The sequence below is a fragment of the Anser cygnoides genome, chromosome 2, assembly GCF_040182565.1.
Source record: "Anser cygnoides isolate HZ-2024a breed goose chromosome 2, Taihu_goose_T2T_genome, whole genome shotgun sequence".
Classification (NCBI taxonomy): Eukaryota; Metazoa; Chordata; class Aves; order Anseriformes; family Anatidae; genus Anser; species Anser cygnoides.
Window position 1 is genome coordinate 1,193,057 of NC_089874.1, and position 23,264 is coordinate 1,216,320.

General features: G+C 65.4%; 2 protein-coding genes across 6 annotated transcripts in view; both read left to right on the forward strand.

Annotated features, from left to right (window-relative positions):
- SMARCC1 (SWI/SNF related, matrix associated, actin dependent regulator of chromatin subfamily c member 1) overlaps positions 1–2,151 on the forward strand; it is an 83,200-nt gene extending 81,049 nt beyond the window's left edge. For all 3 annotated transcript variants that reach the window (XM_066991054.1, XM_066991055.1, XM_066991056.1), the window contains one exon: positions 66–2,151. In XM_066991054.1, coding sequence (XP_066847155.1) covers positions 66–151 — 86 coding nt within the window. In that variant the 3' untranslated portion in view covers positions 152–2,151. The remainder of the gene's footprint in view (positions 1–65) is intronic.
- Positions 2,152–8,697: 6,546 nt separating this feature from the next.
- CSPG5 (chondroitin sulfate proteoglycan 5) lies at positions 8,698–15,588 on the forward strand. 3 transcript variants are annotated; one of them, XM_066991079.1, is made up of 5 exons: positions 8,698–8,923; positions 10,937–12,206; positions 12,828–13,016; positions 13,677–13,749; positions 13,945–14,459. In XM_066991079.1, exons 1-5 carry the CDS (start codon positions 8,857–8,859, stop codon positions 13,999–14,001), a joined length of 1,656 nt encoding a protein of 551 aa, XP_066847180.1. In that variant the 5' UTR covers positions 8,698–8,856; the 3' UTR covers positions 14,002–14,459. The 3 variants fall into 3 exon arrangements, with proteins under 3 accessions (XP_066847180.1, XP_066847181.1, XP_066847179.1); XM_066991080.1 differs by having other exon boundaries at positions 14,044–14,459; XM_066991078.1 differs by lacking the exon at positions 13,945–14,459 and adding an exon at positions 15,115–15,588 and having other exon boundaries at positions 8,699–8,923.
- Positions 15,589–23,264: the final 7,676 nt, after the last annotated feature.

Genomic DNA, 23,264 nt, shown 5'->3' on the forward strand with positions numbered 1-23,264 from the left:
TTGGGCGTGCTGTGCTCCTCCGCCCGTTCAGCACCCAGCTCACTGTTCCTCTGCTGTCCTTGCAGATCCCCCCCCTGCGCAGCCGCCTCCACCAGCGGAAGGGGTGACCCCACCTCCGGCAGGAGCCCCGCCGGCCTCAGCAGCTCCCTAAGCAGTCGAGGAAGAAGGAACTTCTACAGCAACATAGTGGTGACCAAAAATAACTCCTCAGTTACCTTCTGTTCCCCGGGGGGGGCTCTTGCCTCCCGTTGACCTGCCCCAGCCGTGTGTGTGCGCACGCACATCCACGTGTACAAGCACACACACACAGTCTCTTTCCCCCTGTCCCCTCCGCTCGCAGCCTGGCAGTACTCGGCATTCCTTTGGGAAATCTTTAGATCAGAAATGCCAGCGATGCTCCCGTGTTGCTGGTGGGAAGTCCTTTACACTTGGGTCTGCTTGCCTTCCGGAGCGTCCTCAACTCTGGTTTTCTTTCATCTTGGTGTTTTGAGCTTTGGGTTCTCCTGGGGAGCATAAAAAAAAAAAAAAAAAGAAAGAAAAAAAAGAAAAAAAAATGAAGCTTTTAAGGCATTAACTGAGCTTTAGGATGCAGCACGTGCCCAATCCACCTGTGGCTTCGTGCTTCAGGTTCTCCGGGCAGAACGAGCAAAGCATCAAGATTGGATGCTAAACCAGTGCTTTGGGCTAAAAAGGAAAATAAATAAGGGCGTGCTGTAGCACGGAAGGTGCAGGAATGCCAGCCATGTTCATTAGAGATACCTGATCATTAAGGACAGTAGCTGAGTCCTGGGGGCTGCCTCGCTAACTTATTAAAGAAAATATTGATCCAGTGTGAATGAAGCCAGGAGTAAATCAATTGGAATAAAACCACTCAACGGTAGGAGTTTTCTTGCTCCAGTTTTTACCTTTCTTTTGCCTTTGAAGGTGGTAGTTGAACCTTCCCTCTGAGTAGTTTGGTACAGTAGCCAACTGAGGAATAAAAACGCGATTTTTAGTCCCTCTTTTTGGAGCATATACTTTTTACTTTTTAAAATGAACAAAAAAAAAAAAAGTAGGTAGCAAAGAAGTGCTAGCATACGGGATTGGGTTGGGATGGCTGGGGTGCGAATGCCAGAACTACCTCCTGCGACAGCCGGCGTGGGCAGAGGTCAGTGGCCGCGGTACGCTGCTTCGGGATCGGGACTGGGAGAGCCCCTCGTGCACGCACCGCCTCCGCTCGCGGACCTCCTCGAGGCTGCTGTCGGTGGGGTTGTGGGCAAGGCAAAAGTCCGGGAGTGCTCTGAACGAGACCACCGGAGCAGTCCTTCGGGTACGATGCAGGAGCCAGGCGGCCCCGAGCTGCTGCTCCGCCAGTCGCTGGCGGCTGCAGAGGAGCCCTTTGCCTGCCCCGGGGCCTCTGCCCTCTCCCCAGACCGAGAGGTTTCACGCCAAGCGTCTGGAGACTGCTCCCGTACTGAACGGGCGGCTCTCGGGGCGGGGTGCGAGGTGGTGTTTTGAGGCTTGCCCAAAGAGAGGTCTCCCAAATAACCCGAAGCCCGCAGAACCACGTATGTCACCAGGCTTAAAAAACAAGGATTTGCTTTGAAGAGCACTCAGGTGATCGACTCGTCGACGCTAAGGGTTGGACTTCGGGTCCTGAGAGTGCGCGAGCGTGGGGTGACCGTTCCTGGGCTGTCTGCACACCGGCTGCATGCTCAGGCAATTGGCTGCGGCCTCGATCCTTCCAGCGCATAGGAATAACGCTTTCCACTGTCAAGCTCTAAGAATCCACAGTGCCTAGCAGAGAACGGTCAGGGCCCGCCTGCCTTCCACCTTCCACAAAGGAAATTCATTCCCGACGTTACCTTTCCCTCCAGGGTCGTTGGGGTGAGCATGGGATTCTGGTTCAGACCGTAGTCCGGTTTAGAATAACCTCAGGTTGTTTTTAGCGCGATCAACTTCAAATATAAAGGATCCAGATGGAGACTATTTTTTACTGTACTAGTGATGATCCTACAGAGTACCTGAATTCTTGACACTGTTGTGTTCCTGTATAAATAATACATGTGCTGACTTTTTCATCTTGATCCTCTGTATAGGGCCGGTTTTATTCCTGCAACACAGCCACCCAATTTTGTGAAATAAAAAAGTCTTTTTTTGTACAAAGCTCGGGCCCGTTTGTCTGCAGTCTGGTTTCTCACGGTGCGCCTTGCGGATTTGCCGAGCGCTGCTGGTACAACACGGGGCTGTTTGGGGGCTGCGTCCGAACCACGGCGGAGCGAACACAAAGCCAGAGCTTGTTACCGGCGAGCTGGGAGACATCTGAGCGAGGCAGGTGAGTGAAGGCCCTTCACAATGCGCTGGGTGATCTGCTTCGGGAAATATTTCCGATTTTGAAACCCTTCATGAATGTGGATGAGGTAAAACAGCATTCAAGGCCTAGGATGATTTTCGATTCCTGCTTTCACACACCCTTGCTGTGCTACCCCTGCCTTGGACAACTGCTCACGCTCACACCCCTGGCTGAATGAAGCACTTGAAAGAGCCGCTCGGAGGTGGCGTTTTCAAAAGAGGAGGACTGGGCCCACAGACCTAGCGGGGTCCAACCTTCCCTCTATTCCCGTACCAGCTTCATGGTTAATTGTTTAATTCGAATGGATCTTCAGACCTTCTGTCCTGTCCTGCAGGGCTCCAGAGCCTGCCGGGATGGGTTGCCTTTTGATTAAACTGGAGCTGGGAGCCCAGCCTGGGTTATCTTCCCAATGCCGCCGCTATTAACCGAGGAACTGCTTTTCCTCTGACAACAGCACTTCTTCCAGGGCACCCCAGGTCTGTGCGTGTAATACGTGCAGGCCCTCGTTGTTCCCTGAAACTGGAGAACAAAAGGCACGAAAGCAGGGACGTGTGAGGGGTGCGATGGTCTGAGAGGCATCGAGAGGAACGGGATCGGTTATGCCAAGAGAGCGCGTGCCCTCCTTTCGGCTGGGGATTCCTCCTTAGCTGCTGCAGGACGGCACAGGAGCACCTCGGGGCTGGGGTCTTCTGCTGAACGCCCCCGGTGGTGGCTGCTGCTCCTGCTTAGGGCCAGGTGAGACAGGTAAATCGCTCTGTGCATGCGCTGCCGCTGCCTTCAGGGAGGTTTTCCCCCTGCTGCTGCTTCTCCTCTCCCCCCTCTTGAGGACTACGAAGAGCAGCGTAGGGCACGGTGTCCCTTCTTCAGCCCTGTCTTTTCTCTTTGTGCACCTTCAGGGCTTTGCGGTCAGATTGCCGAGGCTGGGCTGCCTGGTGGCTCGGCAGCGGAGGGGGGCTGCGGGCCCTCGGGGACCCGGCTTGTGCTGCAGGGACAGCGAGCGGCTGGCCCCAAGAGCGAGGACTGATGGCGCTGCGTCACCCCGGCTCTGGTGGCACGGGCACAGGGAGGCGCAGGCTTTGGAGAGCGATTTCCTCCTGTTCACACCGTCGTAATGCGCGGGGTTTGCAGAGGAGCGGTGGGGCAGCTGTGGGGACAGTCACACACACACACCACGTCTTGAATCATCTCCGCATCTTTAACAACATCCCAAAGCTCCTGGCCACTGTTGTGTCGTGCCTGGCAATACCAGCTCCACCGTGTGGTTCCTGAAAAGCTCCTTTTTTTTTTTTTTAACTGAATTAAAGCAAAAGCTGCGTGCTGGGACACCTAAAGAGTTTGGGGAGTCTGAGGGTGCGCGTTGTTCTCCGCTGCCCTTGTTCCAATTCCTCCTCCTTTCCCATGGGAAACTAAAAGGAAGGATTTGGCGAGTCTGGAAACTCCTTTTCAAGCTGTGCAGCCGCAGGTTGGCAGCAACAAGCACGGAGCTGCTCGGGATAACCCCGTGGGTGCTGCCAGCCCTCAGCGACCAGGGGGACATGGGGGCAGGGAAGGGGCACCCCAAGTGCCCCCCTGCTCCTGTGGCTCTGCCGCTCCCTTCCCAACTCTTTGGGAACAGCTTTGTGCGTTGTCTGCACCTTCTCCACGAGTTGTCTGCGTGGAAATTCCCTCTTTCGCTGAAGCCTCTGACCGGGGATCACAGCTCGGGGACCTTTTTTGGCAGCCCCAGGGGTGCTCGCTGCTGGGGGGAGGCTGCTGGGGGGTCACTACAGGGGAGCTGCAACACCTCTTCGGGGTGAATTTGGATTTATTTTCCAAAGCCCTCATTTTCTCTCCTTCCAAGCTGAAGCGTGATGGGAACCACCTGGTTCGTGCCGAAACCAGCAGCCTTCCCCGCTGCCGAGTGGAGCCGTGGGGAGGGCGGTCGGGAGCAGTGGACGATGCACGGGTGAAGAGCTGGACCCACAGCAAGGGTCCGTTTCACCCGAATCCCCAGCAGGCCAGGACGCGGTAGAGGACGCGGGGAAGCGGAGGCAGCCTCGGCACCACAGCACTTGGAGGCTGCTTGGGGCGGGAGCTCGGCTGCGTGCGTGCAGGGAGGATTTCTGCAGCCTCTGGACCCAGTTCTCGCTGTTGTTTTGGCTTCCCTGTTTCAGACGAAACAAAGCCTGAGCCACAGAGGTCATTAAACACCCGTGGGAGGGGAAGGTGAGCGTCCACCGGCGGGGTTCAGCACTTCTGCCCTCCCGAGCTTTTTTCCTTTGTTTTCAGCTGGGCAAAGCGCCGTCCTCGCTCCGCGTCCTTCGCTGTTAAACGGCTGCTTTGATTCATCCTCCTTTCCAGCAGCAATGAAAGGAAAGCCTTGACGCTGAGAAGCGTTTCTCAAGTGCATCGCGTTCGGTGCCACCTTCGCAAGCCTCTAAGCACGGCGCAGGTCTCTCGAGCTCGGAGGGGCAGGAAGGTGCTGCTGGCACCAGCTTAGCCCAGCCCGTGCCGGGTTTGCTGTCACTTGTTGGTGCTGCTGTGAACATGCAGACGGTGCTGAGCGCAGCCGGCAGGATCTCAGGGTGCTGTTCTGCTCACCAACGCAGCTCAGGCTGATTTTTTTTCTTAATTTCTTTAAATCTTTGCAGATCAGAGCTGTCGTGCGAGCCCTGAGCTCTGCCCCCTTCCTCTCCACGGCTGCAGCCCCGGCCCTGGGGCTCTGCCCTGCCTGCAGCCGGGCTGGGTGGGAGCAGCTCTGAACCTGCTGCCAGGAGCTCCCTGCGTGGGCTGGGTTGGGCTTTTTGGGGAGCTGACGGCTTCGTCAGCCTCTGGTCGATGGGAGAGGGCCTGAGCAGCTCCGGCCCCCAGGGGCAGCAGGTCCTGGCATCGACATGTGCTCAGCTGGAGCCGCGAGGCTCTTCACCTGTCCTGCACCCCCAAGCACAGCCCCTGTCCTAGGCTTACGGCAACGTTCAGGTCTGCTCAGCACCACGGGGGGTGGCTGGCGCCTGATACGTGCGAGGTGTCTGAATTCATCCCCCCTTGCTCCCCCAGAAGGGCTGGGATCAGTCGGGGCTTTAAGGCTGCCAGCAGGGTGGCGGCGCGGCTGCAGCCCCCGTGTTGTTTTTAGCACTGCTGGGGCTGGCAGTTAAAGAATTGCTGCCTGGCAATTAAAAAATTCAGAGGGGGAAGAGGTTTGAGCATCGCTGCCACCCGGGAAGGCCCGAGGGGCAGCAGGCCCTTCACAGCCCCCTGCCCTACACAGCCCCCTGCCCACCTCTGCGAGGAGGAGGAGGAAGAGGAGGGATCGCTGCGTCCACTTGGGTTCAGCTCACCCAGCCCAGCACCGGGGGCCTTGCGGAAAATGAAATATCCAGAGGGGGTGCCCCTGCAGCACCGTGCTCCCCGCTGCCAGATGGAGCTGCTGCCGCCTCCCTGTCCTGGGCAGCCTCTGTCTGTCCCTCTGGCTGTCCGTCCTGCTGCCCTTCCACCCCTCTGCTGCCGCTCCTGCCCCTAGTGAAGACAAAATGGGGATGGGTTGCTGGGGTTTGGGCAGGGGTGCAAGAAAGGGGCCGCGGCCTCGGCCAGGCTCCGTCCCCCTGCCCCACGCCTCCCTCCCAGCCCTGTCCTCGTCCCCAGGCTCCCCTCTGCCATCGCCAAGCCTGTCCCTGTGACAGTGGGTACCCACTGGGGCCTCAGCCCCTGCCACGGGGAGCACCCAGCTCCCCGCTGCCTCTTCCCCATCCTCGTCCCTGGCTGCCGCTGCCCTCGGCGGCCCCTGGCCGGGTCCCCTTGGAAACAGCTCCGCGCTGGAGCCCCGGTGCATTCAGGGGCGGAAGCGCGGCGAATATTAAGCAGGTGCAGCCCCTTCAATCCCCCTTTGAGCGGGGACAGAGCCGGGTTTGTTCACGGCACGGGGAGCCTGGCCAGGCGCAGCGCTGGGGGGAGCGGGGACGCCTGCCCCCAGGTCCCCGCACAGCTCCTCCGGTCCCTGCAACGCCGGCGGGGATCGAGGGTGGGCACGGCGGGCCTGGGGGCACCCAAATGTAGCCCTGGCCCTGCTCTGCGCATCCTTTACCAGGGTGCGGGAGCGGCCGGTGTCTTTTTGCTGCGTTGGAGGACACGAGGTGACCTTGGGGACCCTCGGGCTCTCCCTGGGCGGTTCGGAGAAGCGTGGTGGTTGCGGTACTGAGAGCAGGATCGGTCCCGCAGCACCGCGTGGCAGCACCGGGACGTCACCGCCCCGACCGCCTGCCCGGCCTCGAAGCGCTGCAGGGGCGCGTGCACGGAGGAGAGCAGCGCTGCGGGCACGGGCTGGGCGCCCGCTGCACCTCGAGGTGCACACGGTGTCACTGTGCACGCAGCGGTGTCCCCGTGAGCGTGGTGTCCTCACGGGTGTGGTGTCCCCGTGAGCACCTGGGGACGCAACGGGCCGTGTCCCCGCACCTTGGCAGCGGCACACGGGGGATTCGGGTGCTGCCCCGGGGTGGGCAGGGGAGCGCACGCACCCCTGCGTGGCTCCAGCAGCGTGAAGGCGCCGTGGGGGCACGCGTGGGGCTGGGGGGCGCAGGGACGGCTTGGAGCCCCCCCACGCAAGCACCCGGGGCCGTGGCCACACCAAACCCCCGGCCGCGCATCCGCAGGGCTCCTGCCCCAACCCCGTCCCCCCCTCTTCCCCCGTGGCCCCTCTCGGCTCACCCCGGCCCCATTACTACGCCGGTCACGTCCACGCGATGCTTTTCCTCCCCGGCTCTTCCCCTGCTCAATCCGGCCTCTGTGCCGCCGCGGCCTCCCCGGCGCACGATGGGCAGGGGCCTGGGGCAGCCACCGGCATGCATCCTGCCCGTGTCCCCTGCCCGTGTCCCCTGCCCACGTCCCCATCCTCACCCCCTGCCCATCCTCACACCCCGCCGCAGGGCAGAATCAGGCCCCCCCACACCCAAAAAATGCCCGGTGCCCACCCTGGGGAGCATTTTCTGGGAGAAAAGTGCTCGTGGGCAGGAGATGGGGCAGGAGGAGCAGAGCGGCTGCCCCAGCACCGGGGGCTTCACCTGGGGGGGGGGTCCCAGCCCCGGTCCCAGCCCCGCAGTGACCCCGGGTGAGGGGTGTGGGCGCCCCCCAGCTGAGTGCCAGGTTTGGGGCTGCGGGGGGGGGGGGGGTCCCTGTGCTGGTTGTAGATGCTGGGGGGGGCGTCCTGGTGCAGGGATGTCCCCCCTCACCCCACACAGGGCCAGTGAGGGGGGGGCTCAGTGAGGGCAGCTGGTGCTGGTGGGGGGGGGGGGTCCTGCCATGGGGGGGCTGTTTGGGGATGCCGAGAGGGGACCAAGCGGTGGGGGGGGGATGACAGCGGCTGAGATTCGTGGTGCTGGGAGGGATTTGGGGGGGCAGAGGGGGGAGATGGGGGGGTCCCGGTGCTGGGATTGCTGGGGGGGGGGAGTCCAGGTGCTGGGAGAGCTATGGGGGGGGGGGGGGGGGTCCCGGTACTGGGAGAGCTATGGGGGGGGGTCCCGGTACTGGGAGAGCTATGGGGGGGGGGGTCCCGGTGCTGGGAGAGCTATGGGGGGGGGGGTCCCGGTGCTGGGAGAGCTATGGGGGGGGGGTCCCGGTGCTGGGAGAGCTATGGGGGGGGGTCCCGGTGCTGGGAGAGGTATGGGGGGGGGGTCCCGGTGCTGGGAGAGCTATGGGGGGGGATGTCCCGGTGCTGGGAGAGCTATGGGGGGGGGGTCCCGGTGCTGGGAGAGCTATGGGGGGGGGGACCCGGTGCTGGGAGAGCTATGGGGGGGGTCCCGGTACTGGGAGGGCTATGGGGGGGGGGTCCCGGTGCTGGGAGAGCTATGGGGGGGGGGTCTTGGTGCTGGGAGAGCTATGGGGGGGGGGTCCCGGTGCTGGGAGAGCTATGGGGGGGGATGTCCCGGTGCTGGGAGAGCTATGGGGGGGGGGTCCCGGTGCTGGGAGAGCTATGGGGGGGGGTCCCGGTGCTGGGAGAGGTATGGGGGGGGGGTCCCGGTGCTGGGAGAGCTATGGGGGGGGATGTCCCGGTGCTGGGAGAGCTATGGGGGGGGGGTCCCGGTGCTGGGAGAGCTATGGGGGGGGGGACCCGGTGCTGGGAGAGCTATGGGGGGGGTCCCGGTACTGGGAGGGCTATGGGGGGGGGTCCCGGTGCTGGGAGAGCTATGGGGGGGGGGACCCGGTGCTGGGGGGGATGCAGGGGGGAGAGACGGGGGTGTGGGGGAGAGCGATGGGGGGGGGGTCCCGGCGGGGGGGCTCCCGGTGCCGGGATTTGGGGGGGGGGGGGGGTCCCGTCCCGGCGCCCCCATCTCGGCGCCCCCCAGTCCCCGCGGGCGGAGCCGGTGCCGCCCGCCCGCCCCCAGCCCGGCCCGGCCCGGCCCCCCCCCGGCGCGGAGCTCGGCGGCGGCGGCGGCGGGCTCCGGATCGGGCTCGGGAGCGGGGGCTCGGGCGGAGCCGCGGCCGCCCGGTGCCGGTGGCGCTCCCGGTGCCGGTGCCGGTGGCGGTGGCGGTGCCGCGGCCCCGTCCATGCCGCCATGGCCCCCCCGCCCCGCGCCGCCCTCGCCCTGCTGCTGCTCGCCGCGCTCGGCCCCGCCGCGCCCGGTACGTGCGGGGACCTGGGGGGGGGGTCCTGGGGGGGGGGTTATGGGGGGGGGGCCGCATCCCCCCTGCCCGGGGCCGGGTCCCGGCGGGGCCGAGCCCACCTGTGGGAGGGCGGGGGGCGGCCCCCGGCTCGCAGGGCTGGGCAGGGGCAGGGGGGGCTGCGGCGGGGGGGGGGGGGGGCCGGGTCCTGGTGCGGGGCTGGGGTCTGTTATGGGGGGCTGGGAGCTGTTAGGGGGGGCTGGGGTCTGTTATGGGGGGCTGGGGTCTGTTATGGGGGGCTGGGAGCTGTTAGGGGGGGCTGGGGTCTGTTAGGGGGGGCTGGGGTCTGTTAGGGGGGGCTGGGGTCTGTTATGGGGGGCTGGGGTCTGTTATGGGGGGGGCTGGGAGCTGTTAGGGGGGGCTGGGGTCTGTTGGGGGGGGCTGGGGTCTGTTAGGGGGGGCTGGGGTCTGTTAGGGGGGGCTGGGGTCTGTTGGGGGGGGGGCTGGGGTCTGTTGGGGGGGGCTGGGGTCTGTTGGGGGGGGCTGGGGTCTGTTGTGGGGGGGGCTGGGGTCTGTTGGGGGGGGCTGGGGTCTGTTATGGGGGGCTGGGGTCTGTTATGGGGGGGGCTGGGGTCTGTTAGGGGGGGGGCTGGGGTCTGTTGGGGGGGCTGGGGTCTGTTGGGGGGGCTGGGGTCTGTTAGGGGGGGCTGGGGTCTGTTATGGGGGGGGCTGGGGTCTGTTGGGGGGGGCTGGGGTCTGTTAGGGGGGGCTGGGGTCTGTCGGGGGGGGCTGGGGTCTGTTATGGGGGGGGCTGGGGTCTGTTATGGGGGGCTGGGGTCTGTTATGGGGGGGCTGGGGTCTGTTATGGGGGGGCTGGGGTCTGTTGGGGGGGGCTGGGGTCTGTTAGGGGGGGCTGGGGTCTGTTATGGGGGGGGCTGGGGTCTGTTATGGGGGGCTGGGGTCTGTTATGGGGGGGCTGGGGTCTGTTGGGGGGGGCTGGGGTCTGTTAGGGGGGGCTGGGGTCTGTTATGGGGGGGGCTGGGGTCTGTTATAGGGGGCTGGGGTCTGTTATGGGGGGCTGGGGTCTGTTGGGGGGGCTGGGGTCTGTTATGGGGGGGGCTGGGGTCTGTTAGGGGGGGCTGGGGTCTGTTGGGGGGGGGGCTGGGGTCTGTTAGGGGGGGCTGGGGTCTGTTATGGGGGGGGCTGGGGTCTGTTATGGGGGGCTGGGGTCTGTTATGGGGGGGCTGGGGTCTGTTGGGGGGGGCTGGGGTCTGTTAGGGGGGGCTGGGGTCTGTTATGGGGGGGGCTGGGGTCTGTTATAGGGGGCTGGGGTCTGTTATGGGGGGCTGGGGTCTGTTAGGGGGGGGGCTGGGGTCTGTTGGGGGGGGCTGGGGTCTGTCGGGGGGGGCTGGGGTCCCGTTATGGGGCGCTGGGATCCAGTTATGGGGGGACTGGGATCCGCTATGGGGGGATCGGGATGCGTTTTGGGGGGCTGGGATCCGCTCTTGGGGGGGCCGGAGCCCCCCCCCCCCCCCCCCGGAGGGACTGGATCCCCTCGCAGGGACTGGATCTCCTTGCCGGGGGGGTGGGGGTGGATCCCGTTATGTGTCTGGGGGCGGGGGCTGGATCCCCTTGCAGGGGCGGGATCCCATGGTTGGGCGGGGGGGGGGGGGGGAGGACTGGATCCCCTGGCATGTGGCAGGATCCCCTCGGCAGGGACTGGATCCCTCTGCAGGGCTGGATCCTCCCCCGGGGTTGGGGGGGGGCTGCATCCCTCCGTTCGGGGGCCGGATCCCCTTGCAGGCGACTCGATCCCTCTGCAGGGCTGGATCCCCGTGCGGTGGGGGGGCTGGGGGCCGACAGGAGCCCCCGGGAGGGGCCGGGGGCAGCGGGGGCGATGCTGGGACCCCCGGGGGGGGTCACGGCTGGGGGGGGACCCGCTGCAGGCCGGGGGGGGGGCTCCCGGTGCGAGGTGGAGCCCAGGGGGTGCGCGGGGCCCCCCCCGACGCCGCTGTGTCCTTGTGCTCCCCGCAGCGCCCCAGTGGCCCCCCCGCAATGGCAGCGAGGCTGAAGGCAGAGGCTGGGGGGGCTCCCCGGAACGGGACCCGGCGAGCGGAGCCCCCCCGGGGACCCCGAGCAACGGCACCAGCCCCGGGGGTGCCCCGTCGGCCGGCGACACCCCGCTGGGACCCCAGCTAGAGCCCCCCGGGGGGGGCACGGCCTCCACCACGGACCCGGCCGGGCGCCTCGCGGGGTGCCCGGGGTGTGCCGGGGAGGGCGACGCCAGCGCTCTGCCCCCCACGCCCGGCTCGGCGGAGGGCAGCGAGGCGGCCACCGGTGTCACCTGGCCCGGCGACGGCGGCGCGGTGGCGGTGGCCATCGGCAGCCCCGAGGAGGCCGGCAGCGGCGAGCAGCCCACGCGGGCCTCGCTGCACGGAGCCGGGTTCCTGGGGGGGCTCACGGCCGCCCCGCCGAGCCTCCCCGGCCTCCCCAGCCCCGGCCTCCCCAGCCCCGGCCTCCCCAGCCCGGGGCTCGGCACCGATTCGGCCGAATCCGACCTGCTGCTGGCGGCCGGGGGCTCGGCCGCGGTGCGGCCCCCGGTGCCGGGGGACTCGGGGCGGGAGCTCTGGCTGGCCTCATCCAGCCCGGCCCCGGCGCAGGGGGCTCGTGGCCGCACGGACCGGACCTGGCTGGACGTGCAGGAGCCCGTCACCGCCACGCCGGGCACGGCCGAGCCGCCGGCGCCCGAGATCATCGACGTCGACTACTACGACCTGTTCGAGGGCGGCGAGGGGCTGGGGGGCGGCCGGGGGGCGGCCGGCTCGGCGAGGCGGGAGCCGGGCGGCGGGGCCACGCCGTGGGCCCTCCACGAGCTGTACGACGACTTCACGCCCTTCGACGAGTCCGATTTCTACCCCACCACCTCCTTCTACGCCGAGGGGGACGAGGAGGAGGAAGAGGAGGACGAGCTGGAAGAGGAGGATGAGGAGGACGAGGAGGAAGACGGGGGCCTGGAGGACGAGAACGGCTACCGGCCGCCCGCCTCGGCCGTGCCCCGCGTCCCGCCGGCACCGCGGGGACCCCGGCCCAGCGCCCGGCCGCCGAAGCCCCCCGGTGCCGCGGGGGGCAGCCCCCCGGCACCGCCGCGGCCCGGGGAGCGCCTGGTGCCGGAGAACGGCACCGAGTGCCGGAGCGGCTTCGTGCGGCACAACGGCTCCTGCCGCTCCGTCTGCGACCTCGTCCCCAGCTACTGCCACAACGGCGGCCAGTGCTACCTGGTGGAGGGCCTCGGGGCTTTCTGCAGGTAGGGACGGGGGTGTCGGGGGGGCTGCTTCGCCCCGGGCCGCGGCACGTGTCGGGGGGCACGTCCCCGTGGAGGACATCGGGGAGGCCCCGGCGGCCTCCTGGAGGAGGGTGAAGGATTCGGGGCGATGCTCGGCTTCCCCACAGCTGGCCCATGTCCCATTCCCTGGGGCCATGTCCCCTTGCCTGGGGCTGCGTCCCCTTCCCCGAGGCCACGCCGGGGGCCGGGGGCTCTCCATCGCCCGCCGCATCCGCGCGGGAATTGGGTCACGGCTGCGCGGACGAGGCTCCGGCCGCGGCGCCTGTCGGGATTGCGCCGGGGAGGGCTTGGCATGGGGGGGGGGGGACGGGGATGCTGCCGCGGGGAGGGCTCCACCAGGGCTGTCCCTGCGGGGCCACCCTGCCTTTGGGGGGGTGCCAAGGACAGGCATCGCCCCAGCGCTGTCCCCCCGTGGGGACACGCGCTAATCCCACCCCCGCCAGCCGCCGTAATCCCCCCCGCTCGGTCCCGAGCGCAGATGTCGGCTGCCCCCGGCGCCCCCCGAGGATGCTCGGCGGGTTCGGGGTCGGTGGTGGTGCTGGGGGGGGGGGCGAACGGGACCCTGACCGCGTCCCCTTGCAGGTGCAACACGCAGGACTACACGTGGCACAAGGGGACGCGCTGCGAGTCCATCGTCACCGACTTCCAGGTGCTGTGCGTGGCCGTGGGCTCGGCCGCCCTGGTGCTGCTGCTGCTCTTCATGCTGACCGTCTGCTTCGCCAAGAAGCTCTACCTGCTCAAGACGGAGAACAGCAAACTGCGCAAGACCAAGTGAGTGGGGCGGCGGGGGGGGGGGGGGGGGGGCACAGGACACGTCCCCAAAGCGCCCGTCCCCGTGTGCTTTTGGGGTGGCACAGGGCAGGGGGGGGAGGTGGTAGAAACGCCGCTGCGTGGTTAATCCTTTCGAGTCGCTCTGGACTGGCACCAGTTCACCTGGTCCACTGGGAACTGGGGCCACTGGGACGGGGGGGGCCATGCAGGGGCTGTGATGGGGTGTGGGGACCATGGCGGGGGGGGGGGAGGGCGGCTGCCACCGCCCCTCTGGGGACGCTTTGGGGTGGCAGGGTTGGTGTGGGTGAAGGTCGGGGTCCTGTCCCCCCCCCCCCCCAGCCACTTATCCCCGTGTCCCTGGAGCCAGGCGAGGAGAAAGCGCTCCCAGCGCGGGTCCCTAATGAACTGTTAATTAGCGTTTGCCTGGGCCAAGTGTAATTAGCAGCGAAGCCTGTGCCAGCCCTTGCGTCCCCCTCTGCCTCCGCTGCTCCTGCCTGCTCCCCCAACCTGGGGGCATCCCCCCCCCCCAGGCCCCCATTCCCCCCCCAGGCCCCCATTCCCCCCCCAGGCGCTCAATGGGGACCCCCCCCCCAAAAAAAACCCCACAACCCCATGGCACCGCTGTGCTGCGGGCGCTCACCGCCGTGCTCCCCCCGGCAGATACCGCACCCCGTCCGAGCTGCACAACGACAACTTCTCCCTCTCCACCATCGCCGAGGGCTCCCACCCCAACGTAAGGATGCTCGGGGACCCGGGGGGGGGACACACACCGGGGGGATGTCCCCATCCCCGTGCTGCTGGGCACGGCGGGGGGGGGTCGTGGCCACGGGCGGGGGGTGCCGGAGCAGGAGCTGCCGCGGGGTGCGGGAGGTGGGCGCCGGGGTCCCCGGGCTGCGCCCACCGCCGCCGCTCTTTCGGGTTGCAACAGAGAGATGCCAAGTGCCTCGCCGCCTGCGAGCCGCAGGAGGAGCGCGGAGCCCTCTAGCCTCGGCCTTAGCCGTTTTCCCCGTCTTTCGACCGATTTTAGCACCCGTAGTGCCTGCGAGAGACCCCGGCAGGAGGCTCCCGCCGCGGCGAGGCCCCGGCCTCAATCCGGTGCCGGTCCCCGGGAGCCGGGGGGCGGCCGCTGCTCCTTGCTGTTCCCCGTGCCCCCGTCCCCGCCGGGACGCTGCGGTGCCCGGCTGGGGGCTGCGTGATCCCCAAACCGGAGGGGGGCAGCAAGGGGGGGGACGCCCCAGGAAGGGGTTTTTGGGGTGCCAGACCGCGGGGATGCGCTGCGGCCCGCCGGCACCAGCCGGTCCTGCCCCAAGAGCGGTGGCAGCGCGGAGGGGACGGTGTTGGAACACGAGAGGACACGGGGACGAGCTCTGCTAACCCCGGGCAGCGGCACGGGGCTGTACGCTAACAAAACGCAATAAATCCAACCCCGCGGGGCTCCTGCCAGCGCTGCCTGGGGTCGCTGCTTGTCCTGGGGGGGGGGGGACACACGGCGGCTCGGGGTGGGCATGGCTTTGGGTGCTGGAGGTGCTGGGGGCTCTCCTGGGAGCGAGTGATTGGGGACGGGTCGGACCCTGTTGTCTGCCCTTCCCGTGGGCTCAGCCCCCACCAGGATGCGTGCGGGGGGGGATTTTTATTCCCCTCGGTGCCCTGTAGGAGGTTGGGGGTGCGGGCAAGGGGGCAAGGCGGTGGTGGGACACCGGGGTGCGTGGCGGCCTTTCCGTACGTAACGGGGCTTAGGAGATGGAGAGGGACTTCGCCAGGGAGTAGGGACGGGACGAGGGGCAGAGGTTTTAAACCCAAGGAGGGAGGAGATCCTCACGGGGGAGTGGGTGCCCATCGCTGGGGGTGCCCAGGGTTGGGGTGCTCGGGGCTTTGAGCACCAGGAGCTTGGGGGAGCCCACGGCGGGGGGATTGGAGCGGTTGGCGTTGGGTGCCCATCGCTGGAGGTGCCCTAGATTGGGGTGCTCGGGGCTTTGAGCACCGGGAGCTTGGCGGAGCCCACAGCAAGGGTGGCACGGGGCGGTCCGTGGGGGTCCGGCCACCCAAACTGCCCAAGCACGGGCCCGGCACAGCAATCTCTCCCCTCCTCTCTCCCCAGGACGACCCCAACGCCCCCCACAAGCTGCAGGACTCCCTCAAGTCCTGCCTGAAGGACGAGGAGCCGCCGAGCATCCACAGCACGGCGCCGGCCCCGCAGGAGGGCGGCAAGGGGGAGCCGGGGGGCTGCGGGGTGCCCTGCCTGCACAACAACCTGGCGTAGGGCGCGGGGGGGGGCCCGCCGCCCGCCTCCGTGTCCCCCCCCCCCCCCCTCCCGCCCGTGGCATGCTTTGGTGTGTTTTGTACAGAGGAACAAAATAATAATCGTACGAAGCCGGAGGCCGAGGGCGGCCCCGGCTGCGCCGTGTCGTTGGGGTGTGTGCTTTGTGCTCCGTGTCTGCCGCTTGGGTCCGTTCCGCGCTGTGATTTCTAAACCTTTGCTGTTACGCGACCGACTTTTTTTGTACTTTTACCCCCACTTTTTTTGAAATATGAGTAAAAACAACAAAAAAAAGGGAGACCTTGAAATAAAACAAATTTTTTTTCTTTTTTTTTTTTTTTAAACTTAAGCCTCTTGCCGGTGTCTGCGCTCTCCCAACCCAGGTTGTGGCTGCTAACCCTAACCCTAACCCTAACCTTAACCTTAACCCCAACCCCAACCCCAACCCTAACCCTAACCCCAACCCTAACCCTAACCTTAACCCCAACCCCAACCCCAACCCCAACCCTAACCTTAACCTTAACCTTAACTCCAACCCCAACCCCAACCCCAACCCCAACCCTAACCCTAACCCTAACCTTAACCTTAACTCCAACCCCAACTCCAACCCCAACCTCAACCCCAACCCCAACCCCAACCCCAACCCTAACCCACCCCCCGGGGTCCCATCGCCCCCTGCCCCATAGGGGTGAATGCCACCTGGGGGGGGGTGGGCAGCGTGTGACCCGTCCCTTTTCCGTGCCCCCCCCTCCGTTTGCTCTGTCCCCATCCCGGCACAGGGTCCCCCCACAAGATCTGTGTGCGTGACGGCGTGGCCGTCACCCGCAGCGTGCTCCTGGTCACCTCCGCTGGACAGAGACGGATGCCGGCGGTGTCACCTCTGTGTCCCCACCAGCTCACGAGGTGCCCCAGCAGGGACTCGCTCCCTGGGCAGCTCCGACCCTGTTTGGGGCCGAACCACGGCGAAGCCGATTTTCCACGCGGCCTGCAGCCTCCGATCGCGCCGATCCTCCCGTCCCCAGCGAGCCGACCGGAGCAGGAAGGAAAAACTCCTGGTGGCTTCGGTGGCGTTGGCCACGCTGCTGGCGGCGTAAACCAGAAGCGCCGCCGCTATTTCCACCGCCCGTCCCCGGGCTCCCGGGGGGGGACATGGCCCCGTGGCTCCCCGCCCGCCCGCGCCTGCCGGAGAGGAGCTCGCTGGCTCCTCGGGAGAGAGAGAGGAAATTAAGCAATTAATCAACACGCGATTTTCAGCGTGCCGTGCGTTAGGCACGCGGGACGGCGAGCTCCCCAGGGCCGGGCAGCGCTCAGGCTGCAGCTCGTCGCCTTTTGGCTGCTCGTGGCGCTCGCCATCGGCTGCTGGATGCTTAATTCCCAGCCCCAGCCATCGGCTGCTGGATGCTTAATTCCCAGCCCCGTTTTGGGGATTAACGCCCGGGAGCCGGCACGGTGCAGGCAGCTCGGCACGGCCCCTGCAGCCCCGTTTCGGAGCCCTCTCGCCCACCCAGACCCCCCCCCCGGGTTTCTCGCAGGAACACAACCTCCCTTCCCCTCTCGTGCCCTGGTGCCCATCTCACTCCGGGGTCTGCGTCCCTCGCCGTGCCTCAGTTTCCCCTCCAGCCGCCGGCACGTCCCCATCCTGCTGCCTGCCCGGGGCTTGCCGGAGGACGGAGGAGCCCCGCGACTTTCCGTCCCCGCGGGGGAACGTGCCTCCTCCCAACACACGGGCTTCACCCAAAGACCCAATCGCTTTTAAACGGAGAGGTCACGGACGGCCTTTAAATTTAAATGCCTCGTTGGTTTCCTGGGAGGGGGGGGGTGGCCCTTTGTGGCTGGGCGACGGCTGGCACGGGACCACGGGTGCCGAGGAGAGGGGACTGGCACGGGAGCCGCGGTTGTCCTCCTCCCTCCGTCGTCCTCTTTTCTCCGTCGGACACGTCCCGGGAGCAGCGCGGCGGCCCCGAGACAAGGAGCCTTTCTTCCCGCTGGCTGGCGCGGGCTGCCCGAGACAAAGCGGCCGCAATCCCGACGGCGTAAGGGGCACGGAGGTCGGGCTGGTGGGACCGTTCCCAAACCCTCCTCGGCCTCCTGGACCGTCTCTGGGGGCTGCCAAAACCCCATCCAGCCCCAGACGCGCACACGGGGGGGGGCTCCTGGTGACCCGAGGGCACTGCGGGGGGACATGGGTCCCATGGGGGGGTCGTGGGGCAGCTCAGCTGATGTCCATTTCTTCCTGGGCACTAAGGGGAGCTCCCAGGTGGTGCCCGCAGGGCCAGGACACGCAGGGACCTCGGCAGCCGCGGACAGGGGGATGCCACCAACTCTTCCTTCATCCCAGCCGCACCCTAACAGGGAGCGAACCCAGCATGGGGCTGAACCTGCGCCGGATTTAACGAGAGGAGGAAAGCAAAATCCTCTCAGCTGGGCAAACTGTAAAGCGCTCAGTGCGGGGAGAACAGCTGTGCGCGCGCGTTTGCTGATGCCAGCGAAGCTCCCGGCGTCGTTTAGCCACGGCAGCCCCTCTCCTTCGCTGCTTTCCAGCTGCGGGGCCGGGGGGTGGGGGTCCCGCGGGGAGAGGAGCACTGCAGGGTGCGGGCTGCCCCGAGGGGCTGCGAGAGAGGAGGCTGGATCGAGGGGAGAGGCAGGAGGCCAGGAGGAGGCCGAGCACGGCGTGAGCTCGCTCCTGGCCCTCGTGAAGGGACGGGGAAGGAAAGGGAGCCGAAGACGAGGGGGCTGAGAGCCTGGGCGAGGCGGTAGGAAAGGCCTCCCGGAGGCACGTTGGGTGGTGAAAGGCTTTAAGGGACGCTGGCAGGGCTTCAGAGGAGCGCCGCAGGCAGCGCGACGAGGGGCGAACCCGAAAGGAAGCGCCCCAGGAACCAGCTTGGCTCCGTCGCCGGCTCCTCGCCGACCTCGGGCTCGGGAAAAAGGCCGACAGAAAGTGGGAACTAGGTCGGATTACTCGGGGCAGCTACAGGGGTGGCGCAGGCACGTGGGGGGACCCGAACGGCCAAACTGAGATGGAAATAGCAGGGGGAGAAGAAAGGGCTGCGCCGGCGGCACGGCGTGCTGCTGGAGGAGGAAGGCTGCTGGAAAACGAGGGGCTGAGCATTCAGGTGTCACTGGCTTTGTAAAACCAGCCTTTAAACACGTCAGCTGCAAGCAGGTGCCCTCCACGGTGAATAATGCAGGGTGCTGTCCACCCAGAGAGCGTTAATTGGGGTAAATGAGAATAGTAAGCAGTGCACGTAGCTTGGAGAGGGATTTTTCTGGACTTTATCCTCATTAGAAAACTGGCTGAAGGCACCTGGGACCTGATCCCAGGCCCAGAAAGGAGCCTTTGAGGGACGGGCTCAGGGTGTGGGGCACGGGGCTAGGCGGTGTGGAGCTGCAGCGAGATGTGGGAAAGGTCTCCAAGGATGTGGACGGTTTCTTGAGAGGCTGGGGTAACCGCTCACGGGGCCGTGGTGGCACGCAGGAAGGCACAAAAAAGGTGGTGAACCCCAGCTGGCAGAAGGGACGGCAATTCAACTGCAAAGAGACGGCAGATGGAGGCGATCTGCTGGGCAGAGAGCACAAAGGAACGCAGACAACGCTGGCTGCCAGGGCGGGCACCGGGGCTCGGTGCCCCGTTTGATCCCGTTTTGCTTGCGGCCGTCCCCAGGATCCCGGCGGCTCCCCACGGAGGTGTCTTTGCCGTCACGTCCCTGCCGGCTTCGGCACGGCTCCTGGGGACTCCTCGGAGCTGGAAAAGGCCAGGGGAGTTCGCTTCCAGTTGTAAAGGCGACCTGGAAATTGAACCAAAACCTTCATTTCCCCTCGCTTCACGAATGCAGTAAATTATTCCCCGCGGCCACAGGCAGTCAGCAAACGAGCCGCGGTTAAACCTAGCAAGGGGTACCTCGGTTCGGCATTAGCAGAAAGCTCCTAAAGCGGGGATAATGAGCTGCGGGGCCACCCCTGCTGTGGGTTTTTAGGGGCAGGTTGGGCACACACCACCAGGGCAGGTTCGGGCTGAGCCGCTGTCGCCCGGCGGCCGGCGCTGCTCGGTCTGCGTGCCCTCTCCGTGTCCCTGCAGCCCCGTGCTCGGCGCCGCCGCGATGCTTCGGCTCCTTCGGCAGCAGCAATGTCGGGGCTGCCCTGCTGCCAGGCTCCTCGGCTCCGCAGGGCAGCGCCGAGGGCTTTTTTTCTGCTCCTCGCTGGGGGCACAGAGGCAATCGTCGGTGGTTTCTCCTACGTCCCTAACGGCTGCTGCAAACACAGAGGGACGTGGATGTGAGTACGTGTAGGCAAAGCGGACGGTTTAAAAAGGGATGGAATAAAAATCTTTGCCCTTGCTATTAATTGCGCCTGTTCACCTCACATTTCTTCCGTCCCAGGCCTATCAGCCCCCATAAAATCTTGCCGGATTACCCAGCGGTGGGCCCAGACCCCCAAAAAGTACGTGTAGCTGGCTTCCAGGCTGTCTGCAGCCAGCCTAAGGAGGAGTGAAGGAGGGCGAGGGACGCGCCGATGCAGCGCCACCCGCTTCTTTTGCAGGGGTCTTTTTGGGGCAGCTCTGGGTTCTGCGTGCTCAGGGGTCCCGGCTGTCTCGCAGGCACCTGCATTCACGTTCCTTTCCCTGTCTCCTGCCTGTCCTCGGCTGGCATCTCTCCCCACAGCCTGGCGGATCCACGACCCCGGGGGATCGCAGAGCAGTTCTGCAAACATCCCGCGGGACTCGGGGTCATCGGCGGCGCTTTCCTGAGCCGAAGGCGATGGGTGGGTTCAAGTGTGGGCGCTATTTTAACAAGAATCAGCCGTTTTGCCCCGGTTTTGCAATGGAAAAGGGCTGCTGCTGGCGGCAGAGGGGTGAGGATGGGGTTTGCATCGGGGTGGTGCGTTCAGGTAGGAGCAGGAGCAGGAGCATCCCCACCCCGATGACAGCCCCGCCGCTCACACTCAGCTCAGCCCCCCCTCTGCTCGCCCTCCCGGGGGGGGCGCCCCCTTGCCCAGAAATTCTTTTCCAAGCCCGGAAACTCTCGCATTGCTTCGGAGAAGCGCGGCGCCTGGCTTCAGCTCAGGCGTTATTCCCTCCAGCTGCTTTCTGCCCCGGCAGGGCCGAGCCCCCCGCGCACAAGCTGAGCTCACGGCACCGTCTGCCCGGGGCCTCTTCTTGCCCCACCATTGAGCCGGCCCGACAGCTGCTCTCTCGTTAACCTCTGCTGGCCTCGAAGCTCTAATGATGATCTTTTCTGGCTCAGAGCATTACTAAAGCCTTTAGCATCGGCCCGGCGGCGGGAGACGAGGGAGCCCTCCCGCTCGGGTACGCTCCTCTTGCTGCCGAGCAATTTGATTTGCGCCTTGACCTCCGGCGGGATGGGAACATCCCGGGTAGCTCAGAGTCACCGGAGGAGGAAATCAAATGTCTTCTCCCTAAAAATCGCTTTCCACACGCTCACACCAAGAAGCCCGCTGATTTTAGTTACCCTTCCCTGCCACGCTCTTGGGAATTGCCTCAAACACTGCAGGATGAATTGTTTTGATTTGTTTAGGTGGTTTCTTTTGGTCAAGAATTGCTTTTTTTTTTTTGCCACTCATTTCGGTCTCACGTAGCACAGGAGCTTAATGGTAAGCAGCATTGCTACCTATGGATGCCATATGGCTCCGCTATGCCACACACACAAGGTTTGCTGCATTGTAAATACTGCAAATAAGCACGGAGCAGATGGAAAGGGAAGGGGCAACAGTGTTAACAGCAAAATTCTCGCTGCCTTAGCGCGGTAACAAGTCACGAATTGTGAGAAGGAATACATTAAGAAGGACAAGAGGTGTTTTGAGAGACGCAGCTGTACTTTGCGTGCGTCTTTGGTCCCCTTCCCACTGCAAAGAGAAAAAGGCAGGATTTTTACATTTCATTTACAAGGCGCTGAGGGCTCTGCGGCTCCTGGAGGAGCTGGAAGGGAAGTGCTACGGGGAGAGAAACGTGACGGTGCAGACAAAAGGTGGTCAGAAAAACGCCCCGTTTACCGGCGTACGAATGCTGCCCTGTAGAGAGCTCCCAGGTAGGAACATCCCCGGGCTCTGCCAAGTCCCTCTGCGATGCGGATGGGGCTCTGCAGACAAACCCCGAGGGCTGGGAGGACAGGAGCCAGGGGGAGGCCACTTGGAAGGGCAGCGAGGCAGTCAAGGCACGGAGCCCGGCCGGAGCTGGTTACCCACGCCCCGAGACCAGAGCCCCGGTTCCCAGCTCTCTGAAAGGGTAGGAAAACAAAAGCAAAGGGATCCGGGCTTTTAAAGCAGCTTTCAGCTAAGGCTCCTAGAGAAACGAAGCCATCAAAGGGTAGGAGAGGAAGCCCTTTCACAGCTCAGTGACCGGTTAAAAGGCAGGAAGCACGGGGCTGACACGCACGTGGGTTTCTGCAGCAAAGAGAGATGGCAGGGGGGTATCTTGGGGTCCGGGCACCTCACCCTGCCTGTGCCTACGCACTCTGGAAAGGGTCGGGGAATGGGGTGGCAAATTCTACAGATAATACACGTGTAAACATCGAAAATAAAGGCGGAAGAACAGCTGCAATGGCTCAACCAAATCTCCACGCAGCCCGCTGGCTTTTCTGCAGCAGTTCTCCTCATCAGATGGGGAAACCTGAGGCTAAGGCGAGCGCTGCGTGGTCCCAAAACTCTTCTCCCAGACCCCCAAATTTGCAGCTCAGGGGCTTCCCAAGCCCATACTGGCCCTCAAATCTCTCCTCCATGGATTTGTCCCCTTCTCCTACCAGTTCGCCCCCCCTAAGCCCACAGAACCCTTCAATATTGAAATTTGTGGTTCTTCGTAGCCCTGCGTTAAACGACACACGCGTCTCCTCGCTCTTGCTCGGCGCTTGCCATTTATTAGCATCGCGTGATGCCCCCTAATGCTCGCAGCAGATGAGGCAGTGCCGGGACCGCGCAGCTCCTCCAGGTCCCTCGGCAAATCCAGGGCTCTGCATGCCTCCCTCAGCCGGGCAATCCTCATTTATATTAAAAAAAAAAAGAAAAAGAAAAAAGATTACAAAAGCAAATAAGGGGCAGTAAATTGGGCAAGTGCATAAAAGCAAATTCAAGCAAAGGGGAAAAAAATAACCGTATGCGATTTGGACGTTCGCGGCTGCAGGCTGTAAATTAGCTGCTACTACTCGGAGAAGCAGCCGGGAATTATCGGGGCTCTGCTTTGAGAGCCCCAAATTAACGCTCAGCGGCACCCGGACGTGCCGGTGACTTGCTGGGGAGTATCAAGGACATCGGAGAGCCCTCCTGAAGACACCGGCGTGCCACGGCATCTACCCGGGTGAACGGCCGGGTGCCAAGGGTGGAGGCTCAAGGTGTAGGGCCCGGGGGGAGGCCAGGCGCTGGCGGCGGACCCCAGGGGCGACGTGGATGTTAACGACGCGGATGATGGGGGCAGTGCCCCCTCAGCACGCCCGTAGGGCCGAGGTGACCACAAGGCAGGCTGACGGAGCCCCGGGCTGCCCGGGGCCGAGCGCTGCCAGCAGCTGGAGGGATGGGACCGCGGAACCACGGCACCACGGCGGGGGCTGGGTGGGAAGGGACCCCCAAAACCCCCCACGGCCACCCCCTGCCGTGCCCAGGGCCCCCTGCCCCCAGCCCAGGCTGCCCCCAGCCCCATCCAGCCTGGCCTTGGGCACTGCCAGGGATGGGGCACCCACAGCTCCTGGGGGCAGCCTGCGCCAGGCCTCACAGGGACGGATTTTTCCCTAATTTTCCCTATTTTTTCCCTAATCCCCCTCTTTTCAGCCTAAAGCCTCCCCCGCTCCTGTCACGACAGCCCCCGACGCCCCCCCCCAGCCCAGCCCGGCGCCCCCTCAGGCTGCCCTTGGGGGGCTCCCCCCCCCCCGGGGGTGCTCCGCCACCACCCCCGGCCGCCATTTAACGCCGGGGGCCGCCGCCTGAGGTGGGGGGGGGGGTCTGTCCGTCCCCCCGGTCCCTTCCGCCCCCTCCACGAACGCGGAACCGGG

Bases quoted from the DNA above. Each gene is read 5' to 3' on its own strand.
- CSPG5 (XM_066991078.1), top strand. From the start codon at position 8,857: ATGGCCCCCCCGCCCCGCGCCGCCCTCGCCCTGCTGCTGCTCGCCGCG. The intron at 8,924-10,936 runs GTACGTGCGGGG...TGCTCCCCGCAG, and splicing joins GCTCGGCCCCGCCGCGCCCG to CGCCCCAGTGGCCCCCCCGC. The intron at 12,207-12,827 runs GTAGGGACGGGG...GTCCCCTTGCAG, and splicing joins GGCCTCGGGGCTTTCTGCAG to GTGCAACACGCAGGACTACA.